Source organism: Mustela nigripes, chromosome 17, assembly GCF_022355385.1.
Source record: "Mustela nigripes isolate SB6536 chromosome 17, MUSNIG.SB6536, whole genome shotgun sequence".
Classification (NCBI taxonomy): Eukaryota; Metazoa; Chordata; class Mammalia; order Carnivora; family Mustelidae; genus Mustela; species Mustela nigripes.
Genome location: NC_081573.1, coordinates 43811433 through 43833942, shown reverse-complemented (window position 1 = coordinate 43833942; position 22510 = coordinate 43811433). Strand labels below are relative to the sequence as shown.

General features: G+C 45.0%; 1 protein-coding gene across 2 annotated transcripts in view; it reads right to left on the bottom strand.

Annotated features, from left to right (window-relative positions):
• Nucleotides 1–22510, bottom strand: part of WWP2 (WW domain containing E3 ubiquitin protein ligase 2) — a 150700-nt gene that overhangs the window by 68058 nt on the left and 60132 nt on the right. For both annotated transcript variants that reach the window (XM_059383233.1, XM_059383234.1), the window contains exons 5-6: nt 13434–13571; nt 11507–11603 (exon numbers count right to left, since the gene is read on the bottom strand). In XM_059383233.1, the coding sequence (XP_059239216.1) occupies nt 11507–11603; nt 13434–13571 (235 nt within the window). The remainder of the gene's footprint in view (nt 1–11506; nt 11604–13433; nt 13572–22510) is intronic.

The following is a 22510-nucleotide window of genomic DNA, read 5'->3' as shown; positions in this document are numbered from 1 at the left end:
CAAATTCAGAGTGTGGACCCAATAAAATAATCTCGAGAAATGCATAAAGCGGAAGTTCTCAGAGACAAGCTGGCCCCACCTACTGCCGCCCTCATCTCCTACCTTCCCACTACGCCCTCCACACCGACCACCAGATTGGCCTCCCTACCCTCGCTCCACCTCCAAAGGCCTTGGCAGAAGCCATTCCTCTGCCCAAATATTCATCCTCCCAGATATGCTCATGGTCAGCCCTCATTGTCTAATCTTTGTGGAAAGGTCATCTTCTTAATAATGCCTCTCTGACTGCCTGTTTATTCCTGAATCTTGTTGTTAAATAATACAGATATAGATATAGATATATAGATATAAAAATATATTGCATTGGTCAGATTTATTTTTTAAATAATAAAGATCAGGGGCACCTGAGAGGCTCAGTGGGTTAAGCCTCTGCCTTCGGCTCAAGTCATGATCTCAGAGTCCTGGGATCAAGCCCCGCATTGGGCTCTCTACTCAGCAGGGAGCCTGCTTCCCCCTCTCTCTCTACCTGGCTCTCTGCCAACTTGTGATCTCTCTCTCTCTGTCAAATAAATAAATAAAATATTTTTTAAAAATTAAAAAAATCAGGGGCACCTGGGTGGCTCAGTGAGTTAAGCCTCTGTCTTTGGCTCGGGTCATGATCCCAGCATCCTGGTATAGAGCCCCGCATCAGGCTCTCTGCTCAGCAGGGAGCCTGCTTCCTCCTCTCTCTCTTTGCCTGCCTCTCTGCCTACCTGTGATCTCTCTGTCTCTGTCAAATAAATAAAAATAAAATCTTTAAAAAAAAAATTTTTAAATCAGGGGCGCCTGGGTGGCTCAGTGGGTTAAAGCCTCTGCCTTTGGCTCAGGTCATGATCCCAGCTGCTGGGATTGAGCCCCAAATCGGACTCTGCTCGGCAGGGAGCCTGCTTCCTTCTCTCTCTCTGCCTGCCTCGCTGCCTATTTGTGATCTCTGTCTGTCAAATAAATAAATAAAATCATTTAAAATAATTTTTAAAAATAAAAAAAGTTTTAATCAAATTATAAATAAATAAATAAATATCAATGAAATCAGAAAAAAGAGGAACACCCTGGGATTCTGCAAGGCACAGGATGTACATTTCCAGAAAGAACTAGTCCACAAGGTTAAACCTGCAAATAGGTCAGGTGGGCCTTTGTGGGTATAATTTTGGCAGGATGCTTGAACCAGATGCCAGAATGAAATGAACTAATACCTAAAGGGAAATCAGGAAGGGAGGCACAAAGAATACTGAGGCCAATAGCTTCACTATATTTTTAATAAGCTAAGGGTACATAATAACTTCAGAACACTGACAGGTGAAGCATCATGCTCTATAAACTCTGTAATTCAGTTCTGGAACTTTACATCTAAATTCAAAACTTAAATATAGAACTGTTTCAGTGTTTGAAAGGAGTCATTCTATCAAGGCTACTGAGTACATCATCATAGAGACAGTCACTAAACTAAACGCCAAAGTTCCACCTCCACAAACCTTGGCACTCTCAAAAAGAGTCATCCAGCGCCAACAGAATCCTAAAGGAAAAGTCTAACCTCATCACGCCATACTACGCCACAAACTGGCATAAGCAACCCCCTTCCCGGCCATCCCCATCTGTCCAAAGCATCTGCCATCAGTTCTGTTCTACTCTTTAATCACCACAGACTCAAGCTGCCTAAGCAACCATGACTAAAAAGCCATTTCTCCAAGACCCACACAACTTCTTATTTGCTTCTCTGTAAATCCTCTCCCTTTCAACCACAATTTTCTAGAACTGAGAAATCCCAAAATCCAGATACAGACCTAATTAAAGAGACATCACCGCTGTGCCCTCACTGTGGTGACCCTTATAATGGCCCCGTTGTTCAATGTCAGAATTACATTTTGTTTTGCTCTGTATCTCTTAAAGTTTGGTTTTCATTCCTCCCTCTGTGGATACACTTTCGGATTATGACTACCTCAAGGCCACATGGCCACTAACACCATTTCCAACTATTCTGGAAGATGCCACTTTAAAGAGACAAATTCATAAGCTCCTTCCCCCACCCCCCATTTCTTATTTCCATGAATAACATCACAAAGCGCTGAGACCTCTCTATTCCTGCTCTTCACTCTGTCTCTTAGTCAATCAACCAGTCCTGCTCAATGATGACGCCTTGTAGGTATTTCTCTTGACTTCTCTCCATTCTGCCACTGCCCAAGGCCAGTCATCAACTTCTATCTCACCAGTTCCTACAACAGTCCTCCTCTCGGTCCCTGGTTTTAATCTCAACCTCCACCGTGGCAAACACTCCAGCCGCCTTCTATTGCAATCTTGCCTGTGTGCAGGGAAGGCAGCTGGAGGGGTAGTAGCAGTTTCCTGACATCTGGATTGCAGATGCAAGGCTGTGACCTTGAAACTACTGTTCCTCCAGCCCATACAAAGACTTCTGTAAACACCTAATTCCCCATATTAAATCCCTTCTGCTCAAAATACCTAGCATGGTTTCTGCTTCCTGCAATGAACCCTAAGTGATACAGCTTCAAATTTATGCATTTGGTACATTTCTGGATAATTTATCACAAAAATAGCAAACCACACCCTTGCTCAAAATTCAGTGGTTCCTTAGTTCCCAAGAATAAAATCTCAAGTCCTCAGTAAAGCATAAAGGCCCTTTACAAAATGGTCTTGCCTTCTTACCCTCTCCTATAGCAGGGATCAGCAAACTGTCTACAAAGGGCCGGAGAGCAAATATTTTGGGCTTTGCAGACCACCTGATCTCTGCCACAGCTACATAACTCTGCCCCTTTGGAGCATAAAAGGGGCCACAGACAGTATGTAAATGAATAAGCATAGCTGTATTCAAATAAAATATTATTTACAAAAACAGGTGCTCAAGAGAATTAAGACAAGCCACAGACCAGGGGAAAATATTTGCAAAAGACCTATCTGATAAAGGACTATCACTCAAAATATATGAAGAACTCTTACAAGTCAACAATCAGAAAAGAAACCACCCAAGTAAAAAACAGACCAAAGACCTGAACAGACACCCCACCAAAGATGATACACAGGTGACAAAAAAAAACCTATGAAAGGGAGAACACTCTTGCACTGTTGGTGGGATTGCAAACTGGTGTAGCCACTCTGGAAAAGAGTATGGAGGTTCCTCAAAAAGTTAAAAATAGAGCTACCCTACGACCCAGCAACTGCACTACTAGGTATTTACCCAAAGGATACAAAATACAGATTCGAAGGGGCATATGCACCTCAATGTTCCCGATGTTTATAGCAGCATTGTCAACAATAGCCAAACTACAGAAAGAGCCCAAATGTCCATTGAATGATTAATGGATAAAAAAGTTGGGGTATGTGTGTATGTGTGTATAAAATGGAATATCAGGGGCACCTGGGTGGCTTAGAGGGTTAAAGCCTCTGCCTTCGGCTTAGGTCATGATCCCACCCGCATCGGGCTCTCTCCTTGGTGGGGAGCCTGCTTCCTCCTCTCTCTCTCTGCCTGCCTCTCTGCCTACTTGCGATCTCGCTCTGTCAAATAAATAAATAAAATCTTTAAAAAAAAAATAAAAAAATAAAAAATAAAATGGAATATCAGCCACCAAAAAGAATGAAACCTTGCCATTTGCAATGACGTGGATGGAGCCAGAAGGTGTTATGTGAAGTCAAGTAAGTTAAAGACAAATACCATAGGATTTGACTCATATGTGGAATTGAAGAAACAAAACAAATGAATACACTAGGAGAGGGAAAAAAGAGAGAGAAGTAAACCAGAATGATAGAGAACAAATTGAGGGTTGATGGTGGGGGGGTTAAATGAGTGATAGGTATTAAGGAGGGCACTTGTTGCAATCAGCTCTGGGTGTTGTACGTAAGTGATGAATCACTAAATTCTGCATCTGAAACCAATTTTATCATATATGTTAACTAACTACATTTAAATAAAAACTTGAAAGAAAAAAAATGCCGTACATCATATGTCATCAGGAAAATGCAAATTAAAACAGCAATGAGATACTACTACAAAGCTTTAAGAATGGCCAGAATCTAGAACACTGATAACACCAAATATTAGTGAGGGTACGGAACAATAGGAACTCTGTTTCATTGCTGGTGGGAAGGCAATACAGTGCAACCACTTTGGAAGACAGCCTGGCAGTTTCTTACAACAGTCACTCTCCTTGGTACCTGAAGGAGTTAAAACATGTACACACACAAAAAAACCCTGCACACAGATGTTTATACCAGCTTTATTCATGGTTGTCAAAACCTGGAAAGAATCAAGCCTGCTCTTCAGTAGGTGAATGGATGAATCAACTGTGGTACAGCCAATGGAGTATTATTCAGCACTAAAAAGAAATGAGCTCTCAGTCCATAAAGAGACAGGAAGGGAGCCTAAATACATATTACTGAGGAAAAGAAGCCAATCTGAGCCACATACTTTGATTCCAATTGTATGATGTTCTAGAAAAGGCAGCTTTTGGGAACCATAAAAGAATCAGTGGTTGCAAGAGTTGAGGGTGAGAGAAGGATGAAAAGGTCGAGCCCAGAGGATGCTCAGGGCAGCGAAACTAATCTATACGACACTATAATGGTAGGTAAGTGTCATTGTAAGTTCATCAAAACTCACAGAACGTACAACACTGAGAGTGAATTGTAATGCCAACTACGGACTTTGGGGATAATGGTGTGTCCGTGTAGGTTCATCAACTGTTTAACAAATGGGCTATGCCAGTGTGTGATGTTGACAGAAGGCAAGACTGAGTATGTGGGGGCAGGAGGTTTATGGGAAATCTCCATTCAATTTTGCAGTAAACCTAACATTGCTCTTTAAAAAACCCCCCAAACCGAAGCAAGTAAACAGGTGGCATCCTAGAGCTGGTCTGTGAACCAGTTTGCTATAGCTATCTCCACAAATATCTTTTATACTGACATTAGCAAATGATTAATAGTTCCTCAAATATGCTAAGTTCTCTTTATTCTGCCTTGCCTTTGACCATGCTGTACCCTCTTCCTGGAGTGACTTGCCTTACGTTGATACCACACTGGTCTGCAAACTCCTTCCAAAGTACAGCTCAAACATGGGAGGCATTCCCCAAAACCCCCCAGGTAGATTCAGGAACACTTCCCATTACCTTCCTCTCGCATGTGAACTCACCACCACTACACAGTCCATTGTGCTACACTGATGGTCACCTTCGTATCTCCCACTAGATGTCCTTGATGACGGGGAGCATGGCTTTCCATCTGTTTATCACCACAACCTAGCTCAGAGCCCAGCATTCTTGTCTGTGGAACCAATATTGCCTTCAAGTGCAGACATCTGCCTTACCTTGTCCTAGTTCCTGAAAAGTTCCCAACCAGCTTTCTGGCACACACCACACCTCTCTAGGCTCACGGAGAAGAAATGCCCAAAAAATACCTACAAAATACATAGATCTGAAGAGATAAGTGTATAATAATGTATAGTGCAGGATTTTAATTAGTGCAAAATTAATAACGTATAAATGAATGTGTAATTAATCTCCATGATTACCTTCCAATGCCTTGCTTTGACAATGCAGTGAGGTTCCTGTCCACGGTCTCAATCCTATTCCAAATAAACCAACTACTCAGGAAAGAGTCCCTTGCAAGCAGGGACTGAATCTTAGTCATTTCTAAAGGAGTAAATGAATTCCACTTATTTCTCCTGTTACTCCTTTCTCTTCCTGAGCAATCCTGAGGCTCTACCCAGATGTGAAGTAGAAGCTGTTGGGGGGAGGCTTGCATGAAAATTGTAAAGGTGTTCAACTGTGTTTCATGTTGACTGGGTGACATCTCTAAGTAACTACAGTTTGGTCATCTCAAGTGCAGGAGAGGTAGCAGTGGCCAACGATGACTGAGAAAATGGCCCAGTGCCCAAAGGCTCAACTCCCGTCCTGTCCGTGCCTCTGTCCCCATTAGCTTTGCTTCCCAAACCCCCTTGGTCCGCCCAGGACTCCCAGCAGTGTTCCCAGCAGACTCACGCCCTGTTGAGTTTATTTTTCTTTCCTTTCTGGGCTCGGCTGTCTGCAGACACAGCTGATGAGCTATTTAGAGCTCACCAGAGACCTTGGGGCTTTGTAAGTCCCTGAGACGATAACTCTTTTAAATCTTCAGAGGTCATTAATGCCAAGGCAAGGGAGTCAATAAATTTCATATGCTTTCAACAAAGCAGGACAAAACTGAAAAGAGGAAAGAAGGGTGGGTGAAAACTCTATCCGAAGAGGTTCTGAAACTTCTACATGTAGAAGAATCACAGGGGAGCATGTTAAAACGTGAGGTCTGCCCAACACTGGCCAGTGCTCACAGCTGGCCATGGACGTGGAGTAATTCCAGGTCTCCATCCCCTCACACCAAACACACAGAGGCACGGGCCTCCCTGCACATCTGCATCTACGCTTCCACAAAACAAATGTGGACACACACGACAAAGGAAAATTAATTGCTTAAGCTCCTTACAGCTTCTTCAACTAGATCTCTTTCAGTTTTCAGGCCCATTCATGAAATTCAACACCTCCCCTTTTTGTCTCCCCAGTTCCCTATAGAACTGTGGAAAATCCACAGGGATTCTTGACTGAGGAGCTAATTGGTCAAGTCAGAAGGCATCTCCAACTGTGCTTGGAGGAGCAGCACGGCTCACAGACAGCCCCGAGGGTTTCAGCTGTGAGCTGAGTTTCCCTCCTTGCCCGGATTTCACAGAAACGGCTGGGGAGGGGCGGAGGAAAAACTCACAGGTGACGGAGCATCAGCAAAGTACGGAGGACTCACACATCCCGACTTTCTACTCTCCAGTTTCGAATTACACACTCATTTCTAACCGAACGGTACCTCTGGAGACAGCTGTCAGTACCGGCGCGGATCCCCTCTGCCGGGTCCTTTCCCTCCACGGACGCCCCACTGGTGGCTTCTCTCGTTGACTGTTCACTCCCTCCACTAGTCAGTCCCTGAGATATCGGACTGAACCCTCACACAAGAGACCACAGTCTCTCTGCAAACTCCCACTTCCACTCTCTCCTCCGTCTTTCCCTCCACACCCACAGATTTCTTCTCCCTCTGAAGTGCCCAGAACGCTCATAGTTTTATCTGCCTGTTGCACACAGATCTCATGTATCATGAAGACTGTGAACCGGCCATGGAAAGGGGAGGCCATGCTCCTGGCAAGCCGTGTGCTGTGTGTGCACGGTACCAGGCACATATCAGATCTGCAAAACCTGAATTGACTTAGGCACCGTTCCCAAAGTCAGCTCTCATTCCAGCAAAATAAAATAAACGCTTGGGGATTATTAAAGGGTGTGGTAGGTACTCCCTGTGCCAATGAGCATGCGCTCTCCCAGGGGGCTCCGTCCCACACCAGGCCCGCTCCACCACTGCCCTGGAAGAAGGAACACTGGCTGAGGACGCCGGGCAGAATGATACGGACAGAATCCGGGGGCGCCACGTAATCATGCCCACTCCAATCAAACACCAAATAGTGTCAGGCCGGGCCTCTCAGGCCACCAACACTAGCACTGTTTGGACACATTATCTGGCAGTGGCCGGCTTCCATCTGGAACCCGTTCCCCCCAACTCCCAAATTAAATTCTCAAGCCTCAGGCTGAAGTGACAGGAGCACGACCTATGAAGCCGATATAAAGCACCGACTTAAAATCAGTGGCTACTGCTACATAGATCAACCAGGCAGAAGGAAGAGAAGTGGTCGTTATGGAGCCTGAAGAAATCCTAAGTTCTGACATCTGTCTGCCTCAACAGCCAATGACAGTGTCCCCAACCTAATACCATTGCTGTTCGGTTTTCTCAGATTGACAGAGGACACTTCTTCCCTTTTTATTGTGAAATAAATCATGCAAACCAAAGAATACATTAAATATATGTTCTGTTCAAAGATGAGTAGGATGAACACATGGGGACCTGTATCCACAAGGCGGGGAAATTTCCGTGTGCTTTTTCCTTGTTTTAAGCACCTCCGGCCCCACAGTGAAAACCAACCTACTAAATTCAAGGTCATTTATTCCCTTCCATTTTTTAGGGCTTTACTGGTTATAAAGGCATCCATAAAAAATATATATGGTTTATTTTGACATTTTTAAACTTTATATAAATTACATCATACTGTGGGATTTTCCCCCATGCCCTGCCTCTCTTGTTCAACATTATGTTTCTGAGATTCCACCACATTGATGCCACTGCCTTTCACCCATTTTAGTACGGGATGGTACTTCCCTGTAAGACTACACAACAATTTATATTTACCTTACTCAACCAGACCCACTGACAGCATACTAATGCGGTGTGTCTATAAATCAGTTTATGCCACATGATAAAATAACTAGGGTTGTTTCACCCAATTCTTCTTTTTTTTTTAAAGACTGTATTTATCTATTTACTTATTTATTTATTTATTTATTTGAGAGAGTGAGAGAACACGAGCAGGGCAGGTAGCAGAGGGAGAGGGAGAACCAGGCTCCCTGCTCAGCAGGGACCCATGCTGAGCAGGGAGCCCGATGCGGGGCTCATTCCCAGGACCCCAGGGATCATGACCCAAGACGAAGGCAGCTGTTAATGGACTGAGCCACTCAGACGCCCCTCACCCAATTCTTCTTAAAGAGTGAGCAAGATCCCACTGAAAGACACAGCTGGGGCGGGTGGTGGTGGTGGTGGAGTCTTATTCTACAAGCAAATGGTCCCTTGACTGGATGACCTTGGGTAGATGAACCCTTAAATAAAACCCTCACATGCTTCTAGTTCGACAGCTTAATAAAGGAGGTGGAAGGAGAGGAAAAGATGTTTGACTTTACCATTTTCACCTTCATGGACACGTCAAAGCATCTTTGATCAGAGTGAATAGCACCCACGACCAAAAAAAAAACCTACCCACCAGACAGCAAAGGCTAAATATTTAGTCTAGGAGGCAGCAAGCAGAAGCCCATCCTCTCTACCCGAGGAAACCAAGGACAGCAGAGGACTGTCCTTGAATCCTGCAGGTTTGATTCGTCACCCTGCTAATTACAGACCTTGATGCAAAAATATCAGCCAGGCCACACTTCTCAGATTTGTAGGCGAGGAAATGGGTATGAAGGAGCGTCTCCAGAGCAAAGGCAGCCCCTGCCACTGTCCCTGGGCACTCCCAGTGTGCAAGGCCCTCACTCAGCCTGACACAGCTCATCTCAGTTAATTCCGACAACAACCCCGTGAGGCAGGCAATATCCCCATTTTGCATCTGAAAAAACTGAGGTGTCAAGAGGTTTAATGGCTTGTCCAATATCACACAGCAAGTAAACGACAGGCCAAGACTCAATCTACTTTTTCTGCTAGTAAAGCCCCATACCTTGATCCAGCCAACTACCCTACTACCACCTGCCTGCGCACACTCGTCTTCAGTGCAGCGGCGACAGGGACAACAGTTCGTAGGGACAGAGAAGACACTGCCTGCAGGAGAACCTTTCAAAAGTGTCTGCTACTGAATGGCAGCAGGCTCCATGTGAATAAATACTTGGATGGCAGAGGCCTGTGAAAGCTCAGCAGCCATGCGTGGAAGATGCTACAGGAGCAAAGCAGACAAGGGCAAGCTCCCATAGCACTCAAACTACTTGGAGGGCATGCTGCCCACCCATAGTTAATTAGCATCGAACATCTACTGTGGCTTATGAGAAAAGGTGCATCCAATTCTCTGCTGAAGTCTGGTTGCTGCTTTATAAGACAACAACCCTCAACACAAAACAACAAAGAAGGGCTCCTAGGACATGTGAGTTTCAAGATCTACTCACTAGAGAACTTCAGAGAGCAATAAATGGGTCAAGAACTTAATTCCAAAGTTGTTAAGGGTTGGAGCCTGCCTTCCAGCCCCCAAATAAGTGACATCAGTTGCATATGACACAAAACTTTCCAAGTCAGCTCAAAGACCAAGATGGCAGCTGCTAGGGCCAAAGCTAAGAAGGCATCATTCTCAGAGACTGAAATGCTGAGGTGTTCTTCTCCGCCAGCTATTCACCACCAAAGAGATTCTGTTTTCTCTAGCTCGAGGTGTCCCTCATGCCTCTGTTGACACAACATTTGCCAATTATATCATTGGTCCTTACCCTGTGAGACTTGACTATTTATCCCAACTTATAACTCACCTAGCAAGTCAAGGAAAAGAGTGAATGGTCTTCGGGATGTGAGGCAACACCTTTGCACAGGCTTGGGGAAAAGAGAACAGGGAAATGGTACCCTGGCTTCTACTGACGCTACACACAAAAGATGCAAACATGCAACCCTCTCTTGCTCCCAACACCTCCCTGGCCAACCCTTAAAATCAATGAGTCCAGAGGCAGCTGGTGGCTATCATTACAGGGATCTTTCAAGATGCTGTGGGTAGGGGCACCTGGGTGGCTCGGTGGGTTAAAGCCTCTGCCTTTGGCTCAGGTCATGATCCCAGGGTCCTGGGATCCAGCCCTGAATCGGGCTCTCTGCTCAGCAGGGAGCCTGCTTCCCTTCCCCTCTCTCTGCCTGCCTCTCTGCCTACTTGTAATCTCTGTCTGTCAAATAAATAAATAAAATCTTAAAAAAAAAAAAAAAAGAGGGGCACCTGAGTGGCTCAGTGGGGTAAGCCTCTGCCTTCAGCTCAGGTCATGATCTCAGGGTCCTGGGATCAAGCCCCGCATCAGGCTCTCTGCTCAGCAGGGATGCTGTGGGTACTGGCTGAAGTCATACTGTGTTTCTCAAAGCATTACTCCCACTCCTTCCCTGGGATTTGTTCAGGAAGACTAATTTTACTAGTTTTTTCATCTACTCTCTGCAGATAGTAACGATTTACAAATTACAGTCATAAGATGCTTTTCCCTAACATTTCCTTTAAACATCTGGAGATTTTGTACACCGTGATAGATAAATAAATAAATAAATAAATAAATTTTTAAAAGTCCCCAAGTCCATCTTCCCCACCTCTCTAACATACCTGGGAATTCAGGTGGCATGGAAGTAAATCTGCACTGTTACCCCACACATAAGATGGGTATGTCAATAAATAAAATTAAGTCATTCCTCATAGCTATAATAAGTATAACATAACATAACATAACATAACATAACATAACTCAGACTCCAAGAGCAGGAGGGAATCATGGATCACCCCCCAAAATAGAAATGCACAACAGAAAATCTCACATATAAAAAACCATTGCTCTAAGCATTTCGTGTGTATACCAAAAGGATAACTGTGGTCACTGCCCCCGTAACATAAAACACCAGTTAAGCTCTGTTCAACAGTCTCTCTTACCCAAATAACCAGCTTAACCAGTCCTGATCGCTGACAAGGAACCCCTGACCCTCCCAAGAATCCTGAATTCTGTATTCCCCTCTGGACCTCCTTAACACAGTAAGTCAGTTGGAAATTTCCAAGAGTTTCTAACATTAATTGTTCCCCGCCACCTCCCAACAGGTTTTCAATAGCTTTGAGCACCTTCCTAGCTCCTACTCATCCACAAGGGGGGGCTCTTACCGCGATCTCCCACCAAAGCAGTTTGTGCTGGGGGGCTGGTGACGGTTCTCTGGAGCAACAGCGGTCCCACTGGATTCTCTCGAGGGTGGCTGGGATCCTAAACAGGAGACCCATCACAAGAAAAGACAGAAACATTGAGAAGCTCAACCTTTGTTTGAGATGTGGCTCAGGAGCAAAGTCCAGTTCGTGCATCCAAGTGCCCCACCACATGGGACCCTGGCAGTCTAGCCAACTGCGGCCTCCAGCAGGAACACGAATAGGGACAGCCAGATGGGATTCGAGCAGGGCCCCAGAGCAGAGGTGCTCAAACCTGGGAAACAGCTCTTCTTCTCCAAGACCTTCAAGAACATCTGAGGCACTTATAAGCAACTTGCCTGTGCATTTAATAAACTTCAGCCGCATCATAGGAGACAGAGAGCAGATGCTGACCAGGCAAAGTAGGGGCAAGCAGTGGGAGCATTTGTCTGTATCGCAACCAGAAAGCTTTTTAAAAATCCAAAGCCAATTCAATTCAAATCAAATCATGACACTCTTGCTCAAGACTCCTCAACAGCTTTCGGCTTCTTAGGATGAAGTCCAAAATCCTCACCAAGGTCTTCGAGACTGTGGTGATCTGAACTGACCTGCTCTTATGGGCTTACCTGCCACCACCCTCCTTCTTGCTCTCCCTGGTCCAGCCACCCAGACCACTTCTGCTTCCACTGCAGGCTAAGCTTATTCCCACCTCAGGGCCTTTGCACAGGGGATCCCTCTAACTCTTATTCAGCCACCCCATTCCCAAACCTCCATCTTGGCCTATCTAAACTCTTCAACTCCAGTGGGTCTGAGCTTCCTCAAAGAAATCTTTCCTGGCCCCCAATTTAAGTGAGATCCCCCTAAAGTATGAGAATCTCATATCACCTGGTACTTTTACTTCATCGCTTTTGTCATGATTACAATTACATAATTATTTCTTCGTTTACCTGTTTCATGTCTAACATCCCTGCACCCACCAAGTAAATCATGAGCTCCTAGGAGTAGAGACCATATGAATTTGCCCCTGCCATCTGGCTAGCACCTGGTCCAAGATTTAGTACATACCAGGTGCTCAATTATAGAAATACGTGCAGAATGAGTTAATGATGCATGTTTCCTCCTCCATGCACCTACAGTACCTGAAGCATCACTCCATCCAGGGAGGATTCTCCAGTCAAGGCCCATCCAATTACTGAGATTCTACCCAAATTCCCTTAAATTAGAATTCAAATTTCACTCCCTTGAAGCTCCAGAAAGGCTGTTTAGGGCTTGGAAAGTGCTATAGTTACCTCACATTTAACAAGAAAAATTGTGAAGAAACCCAACCCATCTCAGACCTCAGACTTCATGAAATAATTTCCTGCTAGATCCAAAGGTGACTAATTTCAGACTAGATCAAAAGAAACAAACTGCCCTCACTCAGGACAGAGTGGGAGATACTCCAATTTCCCTGCTTCTGCCTGTATTTTGCTAGTGTGAATCTCTAAGACATACAGTCCCCTTTCCTAACCAATACCGTCATATAAAAGTCACCTTCAAGATCCCCCAGGAAGTGTAACTGTACTGGGAGGAAAAAATGGGCCCAAGTAACATTTAATAAAGACACTTTATGTTCCAGAGCCCATGTGGGATGAAAAGATATTTTCTCTGCCCTCAAAGCAAAACAACAACACACTTGACATTTATTTTGGTCCTTTATCAGAAAGCTGCCCTTAAAAAACCATGTCACAGTTTTGATCATGCTAAGATTGTTAGGAGGATTCAGGACTAGCTACAGGCAAGGGCTGAGTGGGACCCAAAGGCAGGTACCTGGCGAGAACCAAGGCCTCCCCCCCCCCCCCCCCCCCCCCGCATGCCCCACCCCAGCCCTGCCCCATCCCGGCACAGCCCCAGGGAGCAGGGCGGCACTCACCGTCTGTCACGGCGCTGCCATTAGGCACACTTCCCAGATCAACAGTTGGCCCGTCCAGGAAAATTGTCAGCTCACCACCCGAGACAACACCGCCTTTGTTCTCTGTCTGCAGGTTCAGGGTCAGCTGCGTGTTCTCCACTGTTGAACACGAAAAGCAACAGGGATGGACTAAACTAAATGCACCCCAAGTTAAGATTCTGTAAGTTCTCTGCCCTCATTTAACCTAGTCTGGCACCCCAGGCAATATTTTTCTGTCACTTCGAATCTGTCTTGTGGCATGGAAAGAGGAATGGGAAGGAAGAGGTCTCATTGTCATCACTGTTGTATTAGACTGCGGGGAAAGGCTGGACTCTTATTTTTCTAAACACGTTGTATCTTTATAATTTCAATGTGACTGATCTGTTTGGTTATACTTGCAGGGCTGTGATTAAAGTCCAGAGATATTGATGGCATATAGGGGAAGCAGTGAGAAGCAGCATCCCCCTACCCACATAAAGAACGGTGGCAAAAAAAGAAGAGAAACAGGTCAGGAGACCTGAGGAAATGTCATCAGGAGTCCTCTCTAGATGAGGAATTAAAGATTATCTGTATGTTAAAAATATTGTTTTTAATTTTCACTTCTGAAGATGTTTCACTTAGAAATAAGGAAAAATGTTTAAGCAACAGAAGTTCAACAAAGGTAAGTCAGCCCCACAACAGTCACACAGCCCTGGGTTAGTCCCTGAGGAGAAAGCAGTCGACAAGTAGCTCTGTAAGGAGTAAGAAGGCACCTCACTGTCGCCTGGCCCCTAGAACACCAGGCAGTCAAGTCCTGTGGGCGAGCAAGAAGAGTCAGGAAACCACAGCAGAAAAACAGAACAAACTGACACGAGGCAGAAGCCCCAAACCCTCCATGGTCTGGAAACTGCTGTACCCCACCCCCCAAACCTCACCACCAAGCTTGGCCACAGGGAACAGCTTCCACCCAGTTATGCTCAGGAGCTAAAACCTCCAGTTCAGGGTCACTCGGTAATGACCGAGAGAACAGCATTTACGAGGATTTCCAAAGGGCATGCGGTTGTTCCATGCCTTCCCACACCTTACAGAGCCAGGCTAGGAGAGCACCACATATTCCAACCTCCTTCCCCACCCACCACCCACGAAACCACCTGCTCTACTCTATCTCTTAATTGCTACTCTATTATTATAAGCTATCTCACTGGTTTTCTATCATGAAGCAGCATATGCATAAAAAAGTCTCTCTTTTAAGTACTGTCTAGAAACAAATTCCCCCAACTAAAAAAGCCAGCCCCAAATCTAAGATACAGACACAATCCTTTAAGAACCAAGGAAAAGTCTGGATCAATTCAAGGATCTACTATAAGAATATGGAAACCAGTTACCTTTGCCTGCTCAAGTTCTCCTAAGTATCTCTACCTTCCCTCACTCTCTCTTGCCTGTAATGGATCTCTCCAAGTCCTTTTGAGCCTGTTGCTACTTTCAGTCAGTTTCACTCAGGGGCTTGGTGAGCTCCAAATATTTCTATAAAGTAATACCTGTAATCTGAAAACGAGTTCCTTCAAAAGTCTAGCTCTTGGGAAAGAACTGAAGCCTTTCGACCACCAGCACCCCTTTGCCAGCCTTGCAAATGAGCCACCCAGAAAGGAGGGCCTCCAGCCCCAGTTGAGCCTTCAGACAACTGTGGTCCAACCACCGTAGAGACTAGAACCTCATGAGATCTCCTAGGCCAGATCTCCCAACTAAGCCACTCATAAATCCTGACCCACCGAAACCCGCAGGTAATAAATACTTAATATTATTACTTAAAAGAGAAGTCAAGGGGTGTCTCCCTACTGTATTATGCAGGATCCAGGGCCTAAGTCCCTAGCAGGTAGTACAGCACAGAGGTTCAGGACGGGCACCAGCCAGGCAGACTGGGTTCAAATCTCAGTTCCACTACTTAGTAGCTATAGCATTATGCAAATTATTTAACATGAGCCTCAGTCTCCCCACCTGGAAAACAGGAATAGCAAGAGCACATTTATTAGGGCCCCACAGGCTCCTAATAGCCTGTCATTTTTATTATCTCCCTGTTGACTTTCTTGTCTTCAGGCTGAAGAGTCCCAATTTCTCTTGGTCTAACTTGTTCACTGTGAAGGTGTACTTCTCTGGACCTTTTGGAGCCTTTTCCAGGTTTTAGCAACAAACTTCAAAAAGTCTTCCAAGGTGAACTACCTAACCATCCTAAGGACCAATCACCTTCTCATCTTGATTCTAGGACACTTCCGAAAGATGCCCTGCCTTCTGAACTCAGAAATGTGCTGGGATGAGCATTTCAAAAGGGTTCCTTGATTCTTTTCTCAGTATCTCAAAAACCATTATTTTACAAATGGAGTGTGGGCATGGCTTTCCCTCCTTTCTAGAGGGATGATATTGGTCAAAGGGAAGCTAGGGGAGCCCTAGGCTTCTTGTTGCTTATTTCAAACCCCTGAAAGTCATACTGCCATGGTCCTCTGACAGAAGCCACAGGCATAACTTGAAGTTTTCTCTACACGGTCTCGTCTTAAGGTTCCAACTTAGCTCTTCTCTCTACCCATTAGTCACGTCCAGTAGTCATTATATACTTGTAGGCTCCGAAGTGACCTTGCAATGCCTTGAGATACATTTTGCCTTCCCAAAAACCTAGGGAGGAGGGACATCTTTCCTCTTTAAACAAAACTTTTCAGACCATAATTCCTCCTTTGTTCTATTTACTAAAAAAAGAGTCAGAGAGACCTCTGACCATCGCCGTCCTCACCAAGTGATCAAATGAAGCATTCCTAAGAGCGAGACAAGCTCACACACACACACACACACACACACACACACACACTTTCCTGACGTGATGCAGCATGAGGCACACAACATCATTTTTAAAGTCTTCTTGCTAAAAGCACTGAGCCTGAATTCAATTAAGCCACTCAATCTCCTTCCCGACATACATGAAATAAGGGGACAGAGAAATAAATTCAACAGTGCCACGAGGAAGCAATCAGACAAACCCAGAATATGGGACATCTATACAATAACTGTCCTGGGCTCTTCAAAAAGACAATGTCATCAAATGGATTTCTTTTCTGAAGATAGTGGGACAAGGAGGAGACTCTTTTAGATCTGAGCAAACATAATCACCAAATGCCATGCAATGTTTTATTAAACATTAGTTTGAAAAAAATATTCTTGGGGTGGAGTGCCTGAGTGACATAGTCAGTTGAGTGTCTGACTCTTGGTTTTAGCTTAGGTAGTGATCTCAGGGTCATGAGATCGAGCCCAGTCTCAGGCTCCATGCTCAGCACAGAGTCTGCTTAAGACTCTCTCCCTCTCTCTACCCCTTCCCCCCACAACACTCTCTCTCAAATAAATAAATAAAATCTAAAAACAATATATTCTTGGGGTAAGTGGAGAAATTTATATCCAGACTGATTGGATATTAAATGTTGTCTGAAATGACTGTTAATTTTCTTAGGTTCAATAAGAACATGTGGTTTTACATATGAACGCTCCTAGTCTTGAGAGATGCAAGAAGATTTTGAGGGTATCTACAATTACTGAATGGTTCTTATAGGAGAATAATCTGCAGTTCTGGGTAAGGAAGTGTCACCATAGCTGCAATTTACCTTCAACTGCTTTGGGGGGAAAATGCATGTGCCCACGGGGCTCACACATACAGATAAAACAAATGCAACAAAATGGTAACAAGTGTCGGGTCAAGGTGGAGGGCGTCTGGGTGTTCATTATATTCTTCTTCCCATTCTCTTGTCTGTTCAAAAATTTCATAATACAAAGTTGGAAAAGGGTTTTTTTTTTTTTAATTGGCAAGGCTATTAAAAAATTAAACCTCTGAGAACAGAACACCCCATTATTCTCTTTGAAAAAAATACCTGAGCCAGGGGAGCCCTACAATGCATAATGGGACTAAAGAAACCATTAGCTAATTGAGTGACAGACTTGAGCGTACAGGGGAGGCTGAAAGGAATAAGTGTGGCTGGAAAACATACACTGGAAGCTGAGTTATAAATAGCAGCCTTAGCCAGTTCGCCTCTGGGGCCCTCGGGTTTCACTACAGCCACGCGGACGACTCTACAAAGGGCCTTTCTCTCGCAGCAGGTCTTCCTACTGCCTTTTGAGGCATTGCTCAAACACCAAGAAATCGCTGAAAAAAGGGGCATGGTAAGACGACTGCCATAAACCAGAATGAGACTGTGCCCAGGAAGCGCACCAGTCACTCTCGGCCTCGTCATCCCCACCCCACCCGTGGTCGTGGCGTCCACGTGTGTGTAGAGAGCACCTACTAGTTGAGTCACTGAGACTTTTTTTTTTTAAGATTTTATTTATTTATTTGACAGAGAGAGTACAAGTATGCAGAGCAGCAGGCAGAGGGAGAGGGAGAAGCAGACTTCCTGCTGAGCAGGGAGCCTGATGCGGGACTCGATCCCAGGGCCCTGGGATCATGACCTGAGCCGAAGGCAGCCACTTAACCGACTGAGCCACCCGGATGCCCCGGGTCACTGAGATTTAACAGCAACCAAACAGACAAAAATTGTGTGCCTGGGTGTTTCTATTCAAGTTAGGGAAAACAGACAATTAGCAATTTTTTAAAAGACAACTGCATCATCTGTCAGAAGGCGGCAAGGGCAGGAAAAACCAATGCACAGAGCAAAGAAGAGGGTGAGTGCTAGAGATGGCCCTTAGGACTTGCCGTTGTGAGAAAAGCTCGCTGGGGAGGTGACAACTGAGCAGAGACTAAAAAGAGGAAGAGCCAGGGGAAGCCGGGTAGGTGTCTGGAGGAAGAATATTCAAGAATATTCTGCAGAGAGAAAAGGAAGCACAGAGGCCCCACATAGGAGCAGGCCTAGTGTGTCTGAGGAATGGCAGGGAGGCTGGTGTGGCTGGAGTGGATGAGGGACGACATGAGCCGATGAAGGCAGGAGATGGGTCCCCAGAACCCACAAGGAAAGTCTTCGAAGCTCCCACAAGGTCTCTGCATTTCCTCTGCGTGAGACTGGGAGCCACTGGAGGGCTATGAGCAAGAAAGGGCCATGAGTGGTGCCGTAGTGGAATCCCTCGGGCTGCGGGAGGAGCAAGGGCTGAGGCAGACGAGACCTGGGAGGAAGTTAGTGCGATATTCCAGGTGCAACAGCTGCTGGCGTGGGCCAGGACGATGGCAAGGTCTTCTAGGAACACAGTTTAAGGAAGACTACCATGGCTTCCTCCCTAGCGTGTGTTAGGAAAGACCCGTGATTCCCCAACCACATGGGCCCACCAGTCTCTCGGAGTCTTGGGGCAAAGGACAGGCAGGTGCTGCAGAAAGGGCCAACTTAGAGCATGGCTCGAGGAAGTCTGATTCAATTATAAGCAGATGGAACATATATAATGAAAATATCCCGCTGGCAAGAGGCTTCCGTTCTCTGAGAAAGCCAAAGGCCTGAGCTCATGCTAACTTCAGCAGTCAACAAATGTACTTCGGTTACGGGATTGTGCCCTTCTGTTCTACATACTGTCTGGTTAGCCAGGCCTTATGATGCTACATAACATGAAGGTCAAGACAGCAGTAGAGCTGACTATCAGATCCTAGGGAAAGAATCTGGAAAATGTCAAGGACCATGCCAGGAGAACCCTTCAAACGCTGGCATACCAAGAGTGACCAACAAACATCCAGATGCTTCCAAATAGAGGCACAAGCCACCTCGTCAGAAAGGAAAACAGAACCTGATCAGATCAAGTCTCTTGATCTACCTTTGAATTTACAGGACACGGAAGGACAGAGGAACAGCAGCAAGATCCAAAAGGTGGTGAAGTACAGGACAAGCTGTCCAGTTTTTGCAACACTGAACCGGTGTGGACAAAAAGAAGGAGAATGTATCGGTTAAAAGAGACTGAAGAGACATCAGCGCCGTTCGGATCCTGATTCAAACAAAGCGAACAAACGGATGTTAGAAACTTTAAGACAACTAGGGGATGTAAAACTGGGCTAGTTGATAATACTTAAATAACTACCATTATGCTTTTTAGGTATGAAATTGGTTTTATAGTTATGGGAGCCCTTCTCTTTTAGAGCTCCCTACTAAAATATCTGTGAATGAAATACACCTGGGCTTTAAGGAAAAATGACCGAGGAGACACCTGGGTGGCTCAGTCCATTAAGAACAGACTCTTGATTTCTGCTCACCTCATGATCTCAGGGTGATGAGACTGAGTTCTACCAAGGGCTCTGGTCTGGGGAGGCAGGGGAGCCGGGTCTGCTTGAGGTTCTCTTTCCTTCTACCTCTGCCCCGCCCTAGCTTGCAGGCACCCACTCTCCCACTCTCAAAAAATAAATTAAATGGGGGAGAAAAAAAAAAACCCAAAACCCTAACCTAGTAGGGGGTGGAATAAGAAGAAAGATGAAACAGGAATGGCCACTGTTGATGGCTGTGGAGCTGCGTGACAGACACTCATGGACTCTTCTGTCCACTTTCATGAATGCGTGACATTTTCTATAATAGCTCCCCCCACCCAAGCCAGCATACCTAAGGCACAAACAGTGACTGGAATCAACTAAAAATAAGAATTCGACATTACATATACAGTCTGAAGTACAAAAAGGTAGGGGATCCACAATCAAGCTGCTTCGGGAGGCACTCCTACTCTCATTTTTCCTTACTTCAAAGCCTCAGATTTAGAAGTGGCTTCGAGTTAATCATTTCCTATTGGGAAGAGCGGTTACGTGCAATAAAGATGAGTAATATTTTTCTAAGAGTTACTTTTTTCCTTCCTTGACTTGGACTTTTTATCGTGTTTTTTGCATATGGTATTAATAAGTATAGATAAATAGAGCATGGAAGTTGCCTTCCTTATTCCAACAAAAGAGAAAATGAGGTAAACCAGAACTGCCAAACTGTGCCACTGGTAATGGGATTCAGTTACGAAATCCAGAACTCCTGCTTAGACAGCTTCACTGTGGTGTGTGAGAAAGAATGTTCAACTTTAGAATCTTCTATCATCACTGCCTCTCCCGCTCACACAGCATGACAATGTGTATGCATGTACACACATATCTTTTTAAAAGGAAAGATCTTGGGGTGCCTGGGTGGCTCAGCCCATTAAATGTCCAACTCCTGATTTCAGCTCAGGTCTTGATCTCAGCGTTGTGAGATCAAGCACCATGTTGGGCTCCATGCTGAGTGTGGAGCCTCCTTTAAAAAAAAAAAAAAAAAAGATCTTATTTTTTTCTTTTTCTTCCTCACTCAGAATACAAATGTAAAGATTTACCAGGAAATGTGAGAAAAATAAAACAGGACACAAAAGTAGGATACTTTTAAGGGAGACTAAGTACTCTCGGGTCAAGTGTCTCGGAAGCCCAATGAAGATATGATTGATCTGGCCTTAACCGAGCTGCTCAGTGGAACAAACAAACCTTCTTCCTGCCTCCCTCTGCCCTTAGTCCCATAGGCCCATCAAAAGAAAGTGAAAATAAGCAGGGCATTCATTAACAGGTCAGTGTTCATTCTACACAGAGCTGTGAAACACTGGAGCACAGAGGAACGGAACCGGAGGAAATTCCAGAAGGGCAGAGAGTAAATAGTCTCCTTTCCATTCCCCGGCTCCCTGTAACTCAGACACACACAGGCTGGAGTGTACCCCAGGTTTAAAGAGAACACTCTTTCACATTCCCTTTGCAGTAAAAGAAGCCAGAGGCTTCCAGGATTTACTGTTACGATGTCTCTTTGGCTTCCAAACTTACCCAGAGCCTAACAAGAGAAAGTCTTTTCTAGCAAACCACCATCAGATTATAAACATTGGAATTCTTGTTGGGGTACCAGTGTTGACTTGGCTTCACCCCATCTCCCCTCAGCCCCCATCACTGACAATTTGGCAGGCTCTTCCTAGAACACAAGGTGCAAAGAAGAGTCTACTCTGGTCTTGAAGCCTCTTCTGTATGGTGCTGCTGAGAGTCCCTCAATGGTCCCTAAATCAAAGTTTTGGTCTATGGGGGTTGCATTAACTCCACTAAAAATGAAAATAGCTTCATTTTACAAAGCCAGGTTGTAAACTTTCATATTCTCTCTCTCGTTCTTATTCATTCCTTCAAGAAGCATTTTCTAGGCCTCCACTATCCGTCTGACACTAGGTGAGAGGCTGGTTTATAATGAAGAATGAAAATAGACTAAGTCTCTGCATTGAGGAAACTCAAAAGTCACTTGAGAGAAAAGGAACTAAAAAATCTCACAAAGCACGTATAACTGCAACTATATTAACAGACATCATGGAAGACATCTATGGTCTCATGAGCACTGGATAGCTGGTCTCATCAATGCATCAGGGAAAATTTCCTAAGGAACTGACAACTCAACTGTGCTCTGAAGTTTCAGGCACAGAGCACATTGAAGGGTGGGATAGAATATAGAGGAAGACCAAGTGAGGCAGAGGAAATACCATGTGCAAAGGCCTTGTGGCACAAACGCACTCAAGAAATTGAACACAGATGAGTGGGGATGGAATGGAATGGGATCCAATTGGGGTAGATGACCCAGGTGGTGGCCATACATGGCAGTGCCTCGTGGGCCTGCCATGTTGAAAAGTTTCTCTCTATCCTAAGAGTACGAGCATGGTACTTAAGGGTTTTTAATCGAGCTGTGACAAGATCAGCTTTGTGATTTCAAAAATCGTTCTGTCTGCAGTGTGGAAAAGACTGGAGGGAAGTAAGGACGGATACAGGCAGAGCAGACAAGAGGGTGAAAGAAAAGACGAGGCCAACAGAGGTGGAGATGAAAGAGGTGGGAAAATTTGTAAAGGTAAAACCCAAGAGAACCTTAAAATAGATTAGCAAAGTAAACAGGCAAGAGCAGTCGAGGTATTGAAGATGACTCCCGAGTTTCGAACTTATTTTAAATAAATAAATGGTGGATCTACAAACTGAAATATGGAACAGTGGAAAAGGGTCAAGCCTGGGAAAGAGTCAGTGAGTTAAGATTTGGACAGGTTTCTGACATATGCACAAGAAGACAGCAAAAAAACAGTCAGGTATGTGGGCATGGAGCTCATGGGAGAGATCTAGGCGGGAGATTCAAATCTATGGG